This window comes from Myotis brandtii, unplaced genomic scaffold (genome assembly GCF_000412655.1).
Source record: "Myotis brandtii unplaced genomic scaffold, ASM41265v1 scaffold411, whole genome shotgun sequence".
Classification (NCBI taxonomy): Eukaryota; Metazoa; Chordata; class Mammalia; order Chiroptera; family Vespertilionidae; genus Myotis; species Myotis brandtii.
The window spans coordinates 1,290,005-1,302,762 of NW_005365804.1; the positions used below are offsets into that span (position 1 = coordinate 1,290,005).

The following is a 12,758-nucleotide window of genomic DNA, read 5'->3' on the forward strand; positions in this document are numbered from 1 at the left end:
TAAACTGGTGAATATAATAGAATCAGGGGCATAGAAAGGGAGTGGACTGACAATTCTTGCGGGGAAAGGGGTGTGGGGATGCGGGAAGAGACTGGACAAAAATCATACACCTATGGATGAGGACAATGGGGGTTGGGGGGTAAGGGCAGAGGGTGAGGTGGGAACCGGGTGGAGGGGAGCTATGGGGGGAAAAAAGAGGAACAACTGTAATAATCTGAACAATAAAGATTACAAAAAAAATAAAAATAAAAAATAAAAGTAAATAATTAAATCAATAAAACTGACACACACACATCACTTGTCGTTCCTTCTTGGGCTCCACCCCAAGTTAGGGTCAGGCCACCCCAACTACCCAGGACCCCAAGTACCAGCTTTGATGACTCCCCACTCCAACCCCATGTCCAGTCAGGCATTCCGCCTTGTGGGTTCCACCTCCAACACCTCTCAGAGCCTCGCCTCTCCCTCCATCCCTCATTACCCTTTTGGTTTCTCTCTTGCCCCTCCCACTGCCACCAAGCCCACATGCTCTCTTTCCTCTTCGCACCTCAACCCCAACCCAAGCCTTGCCCAAATCACTTCTCCCCCTCCCCACCCCCTGGCCCATCCTATTCAACATTGAGGTCTCAGCTAGTAGTCCCCTCTCATAAGAAAGCTTCCTGCCAGGCGGGGTTGCACCCCTCACCCTGCCCTAACACCCCCACCCTGCCCTAACACCCCTGCCCAAGGAAATAGCCAGCCCCAGGCCCCAGGCTCCAGCTCTGTGGGGGAGGGGGGGTGCTCCTGCAACCTTGGGAGCCTGGGGGGAGGGAGGGGACGAAGCCAGGACCTGCCTGAGACCAGAGGTTCCCACCAGTGGGGACAGCTGGGAGGAAGGTCTGGGGCGTCTCTGAGAGGCAGCTTCTGGGCCTCAGCAAAGCTTCCCCCAGACCAGGACACCTGGGGAGGGGCTGGGCAGGAGGCAGCATAAGAGACCCGTGGGCCCTGGCTGGTTTGCTCAGTGGTTAGAGCATCGGCCCTCAACTGAAAGATCATGGGTTCGATTCTGGTCAAGGGCATATACCTCAGTTGCAGACTCGATCCCAGTGGGCGGCAACCAATTGATGTGTCTCTCTCACATCAATGTTTCTCTCTCTGTCTCTCTCTCTCCCTTACACACGCTCTAAAAAATATCAAAGGAAAAAATATCTCGGGTGAGGATTAACAAAAAATAAGTACAAATAATTTTTTTTTTAAAAAAAGAGAGACCCCACCCTAACCAGTTTGGCTCAGTGGATAGAGCGTCGGCCTGCGGACTGAAGGGTCCCAGGTTCGATTCCGGTCAGGGGCATGTACCTTGGTTGCGGGCACATCCCCAGTGGGAGGTGTGCAGGAGGCAGCTGATCGATGTTTCTCTCTCATCGATGTTTCTAACTGTCTATCCCTCTTCCTTCCTCTCTATAAAAAAAAAAAAAATCAATAAAACAAAAAAAGAGAGACCCCATGGGCCTGAGTCCAAGGACATCAACAGTGACCATGAGGGACGGAAGTTGAGCCACAGGCCCTCTCCCCAGATTCCTTACAGGAGCAACAGAGGCCTCCCAGGTTGTCATTGAACTTACGGGCCTTCTCCAAACCACTGACCGAATGGGTTTGCTCAGGCGGAGGATGGGGGCGTTAGAGTTCATGTAAAATTAACAATGAAAGGTGGCGTTTTCACACCCCCAAGTCTGTTCACACACATCACGCTGTGTTTGCGCTGGTTGCTGAGTATACTGTGGAGCAGCAATCCTGTTGCACATTTTCCCCCTCGTGCACAACCAATTCTACCCGCTCCGTGTGCCCAACAGCCCCTCCCGCCCGCGGGTCTGCGAGCTTCCACTCCAGACTCCCTTTCCCGTCCTCCGGTCAATCTGTTTATCCCTGGGACAAATATCTAAATATACGGGCTTTTCTTAAATTGTTTTTTGTCATTACTGTCTAACTTCATTGTGTTGAGGTCAGAGAATGTGCTCTGTATAATGTCCATTCTTTGAAATTTTGGGAGCTTTTCTAAGCTAGTCTGCAATCAATATTTTAAAAAGGGCCATAAGTGCTGAGACCAATATGACTGTGGGACGCAGGCTGCAATCAATGTCCATTAGATCGAGCTGTGTACTCCTGCTGTTCAAATCTATGTCTGGTCCAAATTTTCCAGCTTTCCTATCAATAATAAGAGACGCATTTGAAATAGCCCATGTTGATGGTAGATTTGTGCCTTTCTCTTTCTTCTATCATTTTTTTTTAAGTCGGTTTTATTGAAGTAAATTGACACCTATTAAATTTCACTCATCCCTGCCCCCACATATGGTGGGGCATTTCCCGGAAGTGGTCCCACCCCAAAGCCTGGACCCCAGTGGGGTTCTGGGCCACAATTCTGGGGCCATTTCCTGGAACCACCAAACCCATTTCGTGTCACTGTGGCCACATCCTCTCTTGAGTAGCCCTGGGCTGAGACCCCAGGCCCCAGCAAGGGGTGAAAAGGGAGGTCCGGGCAAGGCCCCCCATCACTAGGCTGCCAGCCCAACCTAGGTCACCGCTCCCCGGAGCTGCCCAAGAGAGAGCCTGCGAGTTTCCATGATCCCTGAGCACCCTAATTAGCATGGGAGCCACCCCAAGACCCAGGGAGCCTTGTACAGGTCAAGGCTGGGCTAAACTAGGGGGACTCGAATGGGGGCTCACATCACCCTGATAGAGGTGGGGGCGCACTCTGCTTGGAGTCAGAGCGGGAAAGACACTTTCTCTGCGGGGCATTAGAGCGATTTCCCCGAAGAAGTGATCAAGGGCCGGCGGGTATTTAAGTAGAGCCAAGGATCGGGGAATGGAAGGGTGGGGACGTGTGGCAACAGCCTGGAGGCTGCGTTGGTGGGGAAAGGTTCCTAAAACAGCAGAAGGCCAGCGAGGCTGGAGCAGAGGGCACTCTGGGGGAGGGGGAGGAGGTGGCCAGGCCGAGGGGCGGCAGAACGTACCCGGCGAGGAGCTGGGCCCGTGATGCTGAGCAGACCTGGGGCTTCGGCAGGTTGGCCTCTGAGACTCAGCTGACGCCGTTAATCATAATAGCCAAAGTGCTAACCGTCACCATAGTAACATTTATTGCGCTCTTACTCTGTGCTGAGCCTCTTTATATGGAGTATTTCCTTTAACCTTCAAAATCTGTCCCCCTGTTGCCCCTATTTACAGGCGGGGAAATTAAGGCACAAGGAGGTTGCGTGGCTTGTGACAGAGCTGGCATTTGAGCCCGGCCAGTCCGGCTCCAGAGCCACTGACCACCGCGTGAAGGGCTGTTTGCATCAAGGGATGAACAGAGGGCATAACAAGAGGGATCCAGCTTCCATCCCTTCCCTGTGCCATTCAAAGTCATTAAAATCTGTCCCATGGCCCGGAGCTGGGCCCCGAGAGCCTATCCCGCCCACTGCTCTTGGGCCAGTTGTATTGAGCAAAGACCCCAAGAGCCAGAGCGGCCGCTGTGTTGGGTAAAGAGAAAAATGGCTGTGGACAGCGCTGACAGCCCTCCTCCTGGGCACTCAGCGGGCGCAGTCCTGGAGGCAGAACCCCTCCCTCTGGTGGGTCCTGTTCCCAGACAGGCGATCCCAGCATTTCCAGGAGCGGTTCTGGTGCCAATAGCCTCTGAGCGCAGGTCAACAGCGCCCCCTGGTGTGCAGTCTCGGAAAGGCTCCGGCTTCATCAGTCTCCCACTCGGTAGAACAGATAGGTCAAGGGCCTGACCTTGGATTTAGAACCCACACCCTCGCGCCTAGCGAGGGAAAGTCAATTCTACCCACTTGTCAAATAGCCGGCCACGGAGGCCCAGCTGGCTCAGGTGTAGGGCAAAGAGGCAACCCCCTTCTACCCCTGGGAGCCCCGTGGCCCCGGCCGCTGGTCTAAATGGCCTTGGAGACTTGGGAGCTCTGGAGGGAGGAGGGGCCTCTGGGAAGGGCGGGGCTTCCGGATCTCTGAGAACTGTGGCCATGGAGTTGGGGTCATTATCGTTTTGGAGGGATTAAAGGGAAAGAGGCCTTGCGCATAGGCGGGTGGGTCTCTAAGCCCTGGGCCCTGGGCCAGGATGTGGCCGGAGGGAGGTGGCAGACCCAGCCGAACGATGCAGTTAACGGGGCCCATGTGACCCCCTTCCTCCCCGGCCTTACTCAGGCTTCACAAAGCTCTCAGTCTAGGCAGGACCAGAGCCATCTGCCTCGTGTCAGATGTGGAAACCGAGGGTCTGTGAGAAATGACAGGCCCAAGGTCACACAGTAAGTCCCTGAGCCAGGCCGAGTACCGTGGCCTCCTGGCTCCCAGGCCAGAGCTCTGTCCATAAGCCAGGCACCAGGGCGAAGTTTGCTGCCCCCCATGGGGTTGGACCTGCCCCCGAGCAGAATGCCAAGGGCACAGTCTGGGCATTTCCCTCTGGGCCGGGGAAGCCACGGAGGTGGACAGCCTCCCTAGAGGGCACAGGGCTCTGGTGTCCAGCAGCCGGCCTGCCACCCTCTCTGGAGGAAGCCAGGGCCTCGGATGCAGGCAGCCGGAGCGGCTGGGGTTCCGGCCGCGGTGCAGACTAGTGCATCATCTGGGAGGAGCTGAACGCCTCCTTCTCGGCCTCCGCCTCGGCCTCCGCGCGACACCTCTGGGAGCAGAACCACAGGAACAGGAAGAACCCTGCAAGCAAAGGGCTGGTCAGTGAGCGCCTCGCGGGGGCATCGTGGCCTCTCCCAGGATCCTCCTTGGTTGGGTGAGTTGGGCCTCCCTGAGGCCCTGCACTCATTCTCGGAGTTCCTTGCTGCTGGAGGCCAGGAGGGGTGGAGCATGGGAGCGGGAGGACCGGCCACTGCTAGTCCAGAGGGAGCCTTTGTGCAGGTTGCGAAGCGGCACCTCCTGCTCTGGGCAGACGTAGCCCCTAACCAGCTCCTCCTGGGGCTGGACGTCAGCCCCTGACTCGCCCTGGACCTGAGGCTTTCCGCAGTGAACACCGACCAGGTGTGCACGCCCTCCCCCCGCTCCCCCAGGCCGCCCCCAGGACCCACCGTAGAGAGAGTTGAAGATGGTGAAGAGGAAGAGCTGGGGCAGCAGGAAGACGCCAAAGGAGAAGAAAGCCAGGGCCCAGGTGGTGCCCAGCAGCACGGTGAGGCCCAGCACGGTGACGGTGTCCCTGCAGGCCCGCGAGCCTGGCGCCTCCTCCCGCGCCTTCAGTCTGCGCAGGGTCCGCAGCGCCCAGGCCAGCACCACCAGGTTGAAAAGGGTCGTGAGGCCACCGTAGCCCATGACCAGGATGTGGTGCACCTCGGGGCTCTGCACCCAGCATCTGCAGGGGAGGGCGAAGGTCAGGGCGCTGTGGCTGTGGGGCTGGGGAGGCCGGGGGGTCTTGGGCCTCGGGACTGCCTCTTGAACCCGGACCAGTGCCTCAGCTCAGGCCTCCTGTTTCTTACCTGACTGCACACGGGGTGAAGTCCTGGGCCGGCTTTCCAGCCAGGCCCCCCCGACAGGACCCACCTGCCACCCGGGCCCCTGCCTGCAGCCCCCATGCCTCCTTCCCAGCCCTGTGCCTCCCCAGGACACCTTCATGACCTGTGTTGCCTTTGCCCCGGTCAGACACGGTGTCACACACTTTCGAGAGATTAGCCCAGTCAATCCTCATGATGACTCTATCTATGAGGCAGGTCTGGAATCATCCCCATTCTACAGATGAGGAAACTGAGGCTGTCCTCATGATGACTCTACCTATGAGGCAGGAATCATCCCCATTCTACAGATGAGGAAACTGAGGCTCTGGCTTAGGAACACACACTAGTAAGAGGCAAAGATGGGACTTGAAGCCCTGTGGTCTGAGCCCAGAGCCTGTGCCCCTGACTGTCGGCATGAGAACAGCCAAGTAGCGGAGGTGGTTGCAGCCACCCTCAGGGCTCCAGGCACCCCCTTCCAGAAGACACAGCCAGGGCCCTGCCTGCAGACACCCTGTTCAGGGTCCTCTGCCAGGGCCAGGGAACCTGCCACAGCCTGGCGCGCACTCACATGGACATGTGCTGGAGGCCCGTGCTGTTCCCCTGGCTGTGGGAGAGAGAGATCGTGTGGCGGCCGTATGGACACCCTGTTCAGGGCCCCTGGGCCATGTGGTCCTCTGCCAGGGCCAGGGAACCTGCCACAGCCCGGCGCGCACTCACATGGACATGTGCTGGAGGCCGGTGCTGTTTCCCTGGCTGTGGGAGAGAGAGATCGTGTGGCGGCCGTAAGCTGAGCTCTTGATGGCAAGGAGGAGCAGCACCAGGAGGGCTGGGACCCCTGAGGAGGGGAACAGAGGCTCAGCATCTGCCAGGAGACCCCAGGGACGGACTGGTGGTGGGTCCCTGTGGCTGCTGAGACAGAACTCCACTGGGAAAGGGGTGGGTAGAGAAAGAGTCTGTTCCGAGCCCCCAGCCTGTCCTGTGGTCCAGCTTCAGAGTAATCAGCCTCGTGATCTTAGAGAAGGCTGTTCTCCCAGGTGATGGGGGTGAGGGCTCTGAGGTGGGACAGGGGTGGCAGCAGTGGTGGCCACGCTGGGAGGTGGTGACTGGGAGCTAATAGGAGAGAGGGTTGAGGAACAGGTCATAGAGGGGCTAGGATGGTGCTAGAGACAACAATGACAGTGGTGCCCAAGATAGTGGTGAAGGTGAGGATGAGGATGGTGGTGATGATGGAGGGTGGGGGGAGATGTAGTTAAAATGGTGGTGGAGGTAATGGTGGTGTTGAAGGTAGAGGTGGTGGAGGAAGAGATGGTGGAGGTGATGGAGGTAGAGATGATGGAGGTAAAGGTGGTGGAGGTGATGGTGATGGAGATGATGGTGGTGATGGAGGTAGAGGTGGTGGAGGTGGTGGTGGTGTTGGGGGTAGAGGTGGTGGAGGTGATGGTGGTGGAGGAGAGGGGGTGGAGGTGATGGTGGTGGAGGTAAGAGGTGTTAGAGGTGGTATTGGTGTTGGAGGTAGAGGTGTTGGAGGCGATGGTGGTGATGGAGGTAGAGGTGGTGGAGGTGGTGGTGGTGTTGGGGGTAGAGGTGGTGGAGGTGATGGTGGTGGAGGTAGAGGTGGTGGAGGTGATGGTGGTGGAGGTAGAGGTGGTGGAGGTGATGGTGGTGGAGGTAGAGGTGGTGGAGGTGATGGTGGTGGAGGTAGAGGTGGTGGAGGTGATGGTGGTGGAGGTAGAGGTGGTGGAGGTGATGGTGGTGGAGGTAGAGGTGGTGGAGGTGATGGTGGTGGAGGTGGTGGTGGTGGAGGTAGAGGTGGTAGAGGAAGAGGTGTTGGAGGTGGTATTGGTGTTGGAGGTAGAGGTGTTGGAGGTGATGGTGGTGATGAAGGTAGAGGTGGTGGAGGTGATGGTGGTGTTGGGGGTAGAGGGGGTGGAGGTGATGGTGGTGGAGGTAGAGGTGGTGGAGATAGAGGTGGTGGAGGTGATGGTGGTGGAGGAAGAGGTGGTGGAGGAAGAGGTGGTGGAGGAAGAGGTGGTGGAGGAAGAGGTGGTGGAGGAAGAGGTGGTGGAGGAAGAGGTGGTGGAGGAAGAGGTGGTGGAGGAAGAGGTGGTGGAGGAAGAGGTGGTGGAGGAAGAGGTGGTGGAGGAAGAGGTGGTGGAGGAAGAGGTGGTGGAGGAAGAGGTGGTGGAGGAAGAGGTGGTGGAGGAAGAGGTGGTGGAGGAAGAGGTGGTGGAGGAAGAGGTGGTGGAGGAAGAGGTGGTGGAGGAAGAGGTGGTGGAGGAAGAGGTGGTGGAGGAAGAGGTGGTGGAGGAAGAGGTGGTGGAGGAAGAGGTGGTGGAGGAAGAGGTGGTGGAGGAAGAGGTGGTGGAGGAAGAGGTGGTGGAGGAAGAGGTGGTGGAGGAAGAGGTGGTGGAGGAAGAGGTGGTGGAGGAAGAGGTGGTGGAGGAAGAGGTGGTGGAGGAAGAGGTGGTGGAGGAAGAGGTGGTGGAGGAAGAGGTGGTGGAGGAAGAGGTGGTGGAGGAAGAGGTGGTGGAGGAAGAGGTGGTGGAGGAAGAGGTGGTGGAGGAAGAGGTGGTGGAGGAAGAGGTGGTGGAGGAAGAGGTGGTGGAGGAAGAGGTGGTGGAGGAAGAGGTGGTGGAGGAAGAGGTGGTGGAGGAAGAGGTGGTGGAGGAAGAGGTGGTGGAGGAAGAGGTGGTGGAGGAAGAGGTGGTGGAGGAAGAGGTGGTGGAGGAAGAGGTGGTGGAGGAAGAGGTGGTGGAGGAAGAGGTGGTGGAGGAAGAGGTGGTGGAGGAAGAGGTGGTGGAGGAAGAGGTGGTGGAGGAAGAGGTGGTGGAGGAAGAGGTGGTGGAGGAAGAGGTGGTGGAGGAAGAGGTGGTGGAGGAAGAGGTGGTGGAGGAAGAGGTGGTGGAGGAAGAGGTGGTGGAGGAAGAGGTGGTGGAGGAAGAGGTGGTGGAGGAAGAGGTGGTGGAGGAAGAGGTGGTGGAGGAAGAGGTGGTGGAGGAAGAGGTGGTGGAGGTGGTGGTGGTGGAGGTAGAGGTGGTGGAGGTGATGGTGGTGTTGGGGGTAGAGGTGGTGGAGGCAGAGCTGGTAGCAATAGAGTGGTGTTGGAGGTGGGCGTGAGATAAGAACAGTAACGTAGGAAATGGTGGTGAGTGTTGGCGGGATGGTGATGGTGGACCTGCAGTGGTCACGATGAGGAGGAGGAAGGGAAGGAGAAGGACAGGCGGGCAGATGCTCAGTGCAGCTAGAAGTCTCGGGGAGCAGGAGGGGAGGGAGGCTGGGCTTACCCCAGCCCACTGCGCAGAGCTTGAGCACGTATCTCCGGACGTAGATGTTGTAGACACGCCCCAGGAGAAGGTAGAGGTTGAAGCCTTCGATGGCCATCCAGGTGAGGCAGCTGAGCAGCGCGAAGTGCAGGATGGCGCCCAGTGCCATGCATGCTGCCCCGGGCACGGAGGGCAAGGCCAGCGCGGGGCTCAGCAGGAAGGCGACATTCAGGAGCAGCACGGAGGCGTGCAGGTGCATGTGGATGCGTGTGATGAAGTTACTCTGCTTCCTGCGGGTGGGAGCGTGGCCCTTGGTGGCCTGGGGACACCACCCAGGCCCGGGCTCAGAGACACACAGTGACGGGGACACAGGTCGAGGCGGGCAGGGAGCCACCAGCAGCCACGCGGTGAGGCTGGTCCCCTGCCTTGCGGCCTCCGCCCTCTGGAGAAACCCATCCCATTCTGGGGGACCAAGCAGAAACAAAGGAGAAGTGCTGAGCAGCCGTGGTGAGCAGGCCTGGCACCGGGGCATACCTGGCGTGGAAGTGCAGCAGGAGGGTGAGCAGGGAGGCCACGATGGAGATGCTGCAGCCCACGAGGGAAATGTACGTGAGAGGTGCCAGCAACTCTGCCGGGAGCGGGGCTGGGGAGAATTGCTGTGGGAGAGAAGGGGGACTGGAGACCAGGGCATGGAAATGCCTGCCCCCAGGCTCAATCGGAGAGACCTGCCAAGACCCCAGGTCCAACTCCATTGCCCCACAATCCTCACCATGGTCCTGGCTCGAAAAAAAAGCCGTGGCAGACACAGTGGCTTTCCGACCTCCCAACTCCCGTCTCCCACCTCTCCTGCCCCTGCGAGATCTCCCCTTCCTCTGCGAGAGCCTCCCTTCCCTCACTGTCCACACACATAGGTGGACCCACCACTTCTCCCACTGCTGTGCACAGGTGCACCACTCCTGGCCTGTGAGAGCCCTCCCTCCTCCTGTCCACAGTGATTGGTTAAGGGATAGGTAGGTGACACACTCTAGGCTGGTGGGACTCAATCACAAGAATGTGACCGGCAGAAATGAGTCAGGCTATCATTCCACTGGTCTAAAAGCTAGTAGGACATGAGGCCTGTCTTGGTGATAGTGAGCCCCTGGATCAAGCCATACCTGAAACCTAACCTGCCTTTTCAGGAACATAAACCCATCACTTTCCACCCCCACCCCCAAGCTCATTTGAGTTGGATTTCCAGCCTTTGCCCTGCTTGTCTGTCCTGAGCGTGGGGCCTTCTGCAGCTCTGACCACCCTCAGCCCGGCTGGAAACACACATACCATGAGAACAGCAAAGTAGCTGAGGTGGTTGCAGCGACAGAGCACCTGGGAAGGTGAGGGCTGCTCTGTGCGACAGCCCTCAGGGCTCCAGAGCCCCCAGTGGTGCTTGCTGGCTCCCTCCTTCCAGAAGACACAGGTCACGTTGTAGCCTTCCTAAGGGGAGATGCTGGAGTTGGGTGCATCCAAGGGGTCCAGGGGAGGGGTCAGGGTCTGGAAATCGTGGGGGCCAAAGATGACTCGACTGCATCCTTGTCAACCTTTTACCAGGTACCGGCTGGGCTTTGCCATCAGACCCAGATTCTAGCCCCGCCTCCGCCACGGACTCTAAGAGTGACTTGGGCAAGTCACATAGGTTCTCTGAGCCTCAGTTTATTCATCTGCAAAATGGGACCATTTATACCAAGTCATAGGATAGTGGAAAAATTAAAGGCAATGAGGAATCTTGAGTGCCCAGCTCTGGCGTCTACAGTTGGTGCTCTATAATCAACTGTCCCCTTCTGCCTCCTCCCTGTGGGGAGTAACGGTGCTCCAGAGCCTTCCCAGTGGGGGGGGAGCGGGGAGAGATTCGTCCACAGGCAACCATGACACCAAGCCACGTGGGTGGAGGGTGGGGGATATGACGCAGACGGTGCCATGGAAAACCACAGAAGGGGCAGAGGAGTCCTGAGGAGGCAAGGGACGATTCGGGCACTGAGGCCTTGGAGGACATGCTGGGTGACAACAGGAGTGGAGGGGACCACAGGGGCAAGGCCCAGAGGAATGAAAGGAAAGGATGATGGTGAAATCGAGAGTGCAGAGAGGAGGCTGATGGGAATATAGGGCCGGAGCACAAAGGCTCTGGGGCTTTTCGGAATGCCAGGGACAGAAGAGCAGGGGTCTGCAGCCCTACTTCCTGCTTCTGGTATCAGTGTCTGCACTTCTCTTGAGGACCCACCCCTCCCACAAGGGCAGGTCAGATGAATCCAGCCTGGCCCCTGGGCCATGTGACCCAGGCCTGGCCAATCCACACAGTCCATCCTCCTGGGCACAGTGATGGTTGAGGGATAGACATGTGACCAAACTGGACTTTTAGGACGCCATTCTGGGACCTGGCAAGAAAGACCCTCTGAGAAGAGGGGAAGAAAGTCCGACCCTTCAGCTGCCATCGTGCCACCGAGTGGAGAGCCAAGGCAGGAAACCATTGCTGAGAGATGGAGAGAGACTGAGCCATGATGGCACCATATCAGCCCCTGGATCCAGCCGTGCCTGAAGCCAGCCCTGCCCTGGACATTTCATGTACACGAGCCAATAAGTTATCTTTTGTGCTGGAGTTGCTGGAGTTGGTTTTCTATCACCTGCCACTTAAAGAATCCTGACTAATGCCATGAGTAGAAGCTTCGCTCTCTTATTTCTTTGGTAAGAATTTTCAAAGTGTGATGGATTTAAAACCATTTGTTTCCAAGATGGTCCAGCAGGTTTGAGTTTGGCAAACCCGTGTGCACCAGGACAGTCTTAAAGGGGCAGGACCGGGTGGAAATGGCGATGTCCCCACAGTACCAGGCTTTGGTTGTGCCAGAAGCTGATGTTGATGGGCTCCATGAGGTTGTCCACATGTTCACTGCCCAGCTGGGCCCCCAGGACATAGTCATTGAGCAGAGATGAGTTGTCATGCTGGAAGGGTGACAGAAGAAGGGCTGACTGGAGGGGACGTGAGGACACCTGGACGAGGTCCCAGAGCCCCCCTTCTCCAGGCCCTCCTCCCTGGGTGAGAGGAGCGGCATGCTTTCATATGGCCAACATGAGCCAACCTCCGGGCCTTTGCACATGCCGCCCCCTCCGCCTGGAAAGCTGTCCTCTGACCACCCCCCTGCTCCACCTCCCCTCTGTGTACCCTCCACTTCACCACTATCCTAACTCACTTTCAATGCCAAGGTTAAAAGACACCTTCTCCAGAAGCCCTCCCGGATTGCCCATGGGAACAACCCCGACCCCACCCTGCCTCACCCATCACTTTGCATCTCTATGGTTATAATCAACCTTGAGCTAAAATTAGGTCTCTCAGGTCCTAGTGTAACTGTCAAGATCGAGGGTTCTCTGAGGACAGGGACCTTGGGCCTTGTTCTGCCTCCTGCCTAGGGCCATGCACATACATAAGTAGGTTTCTTAGGTCTCATTTGCACATTATTATCACTGCCTCCCACCATTCTGCTAACACTGAGGCCCGGAGAGAGGCCTTGGAGGTTCCGGTTGCACAGTGGGCTGGTCCTTCTGATGCTGGTCCCCACCCAGAGCCCCGGAGGTGGCATGGATGCTGCAGTGCCCCCGGGAAGAGGCCAGCGCCATCCTGCTGGGCCCCCCATGGCACTGACCGGGAAAAACCTGGTGTTGAAGAAGTACATGCAGATGAGACGCAGCTCCCTGCGGCGTGTCCTGCAGGCCTTCTTCGTCAGCTCAGTGGGGAACTGCATGGCGTGCCTGGCCCTGGCGGCCTGCGGAGGGCCAGCGAGGCTGAGCCTGGTTCCCAAGGCCTCAGGTCAGCCCAACACCCTCCCTGGCCCCCACTCCCTGTGAAGCCCTCCCGGCCTCACCCCGGCATCTCTTTCCCCGGAGCCTCCCCCCTGCAAAACCCTCCTCCCTGGCTGCACCTCCTCCAAACTTGCCGAGATCCAGGTCTTCCCTCCGGGCAGCTCTGGCCTTGCATTTGGGTCACTTGCCTCCCCAACTGGGCCCCCGGAGGATGGAGCTTCTC

General features: G+C 58.1%; 1 protein-coding gene across 1 annotated transcript in view; it reads right to left on the minus strand.

Annotated features, from left to right (window-relative positions):
* Positions 1-4,284: 4,284 nt before the first annotated feature.
* Positions 4,285-12,758, minus strand: part of ADGRG5 (adhesion G protein-coupled receptor G5) — a 20,804-nt gene continuing 12,330 nt past the window's right edge. Inside the window, exons 5-12 of the mRNA XM_005873549.2 lie at positions 12,379-12,498; positions 11,567-11,680; positions 10,031-10,183; positions 9,248-9,369; positions 8,735-9,003; positions 6,168-6,285; positions 5,034-5,311; positions 4,285-4,668 (exon numbers count right to left, since the gene is read on the minus strand). Coding sequence (XP_005873611.1) covers positions 4,568-4,668; positions 5,034-5,311; positions 6,168-6,285; positions 8,735-9,003; positions 9,248-9,369; positions 10,031-10,183; positions 11,567-11,680; positions 12,379-12,498 — 1,275 coding nt within the window. The 3' untranslated portion in view covers positions 4,285-4,567. The remainder of the gene's footprint in view (positions 4,669-5,033; positions 5,312-6,167; positions 6,286-8,734; positions 9,004-9,247; positions 9,370-10,030; positions 10,184-11,566; positions 11,681-12,378; positions 12,499-12,758) is intronic.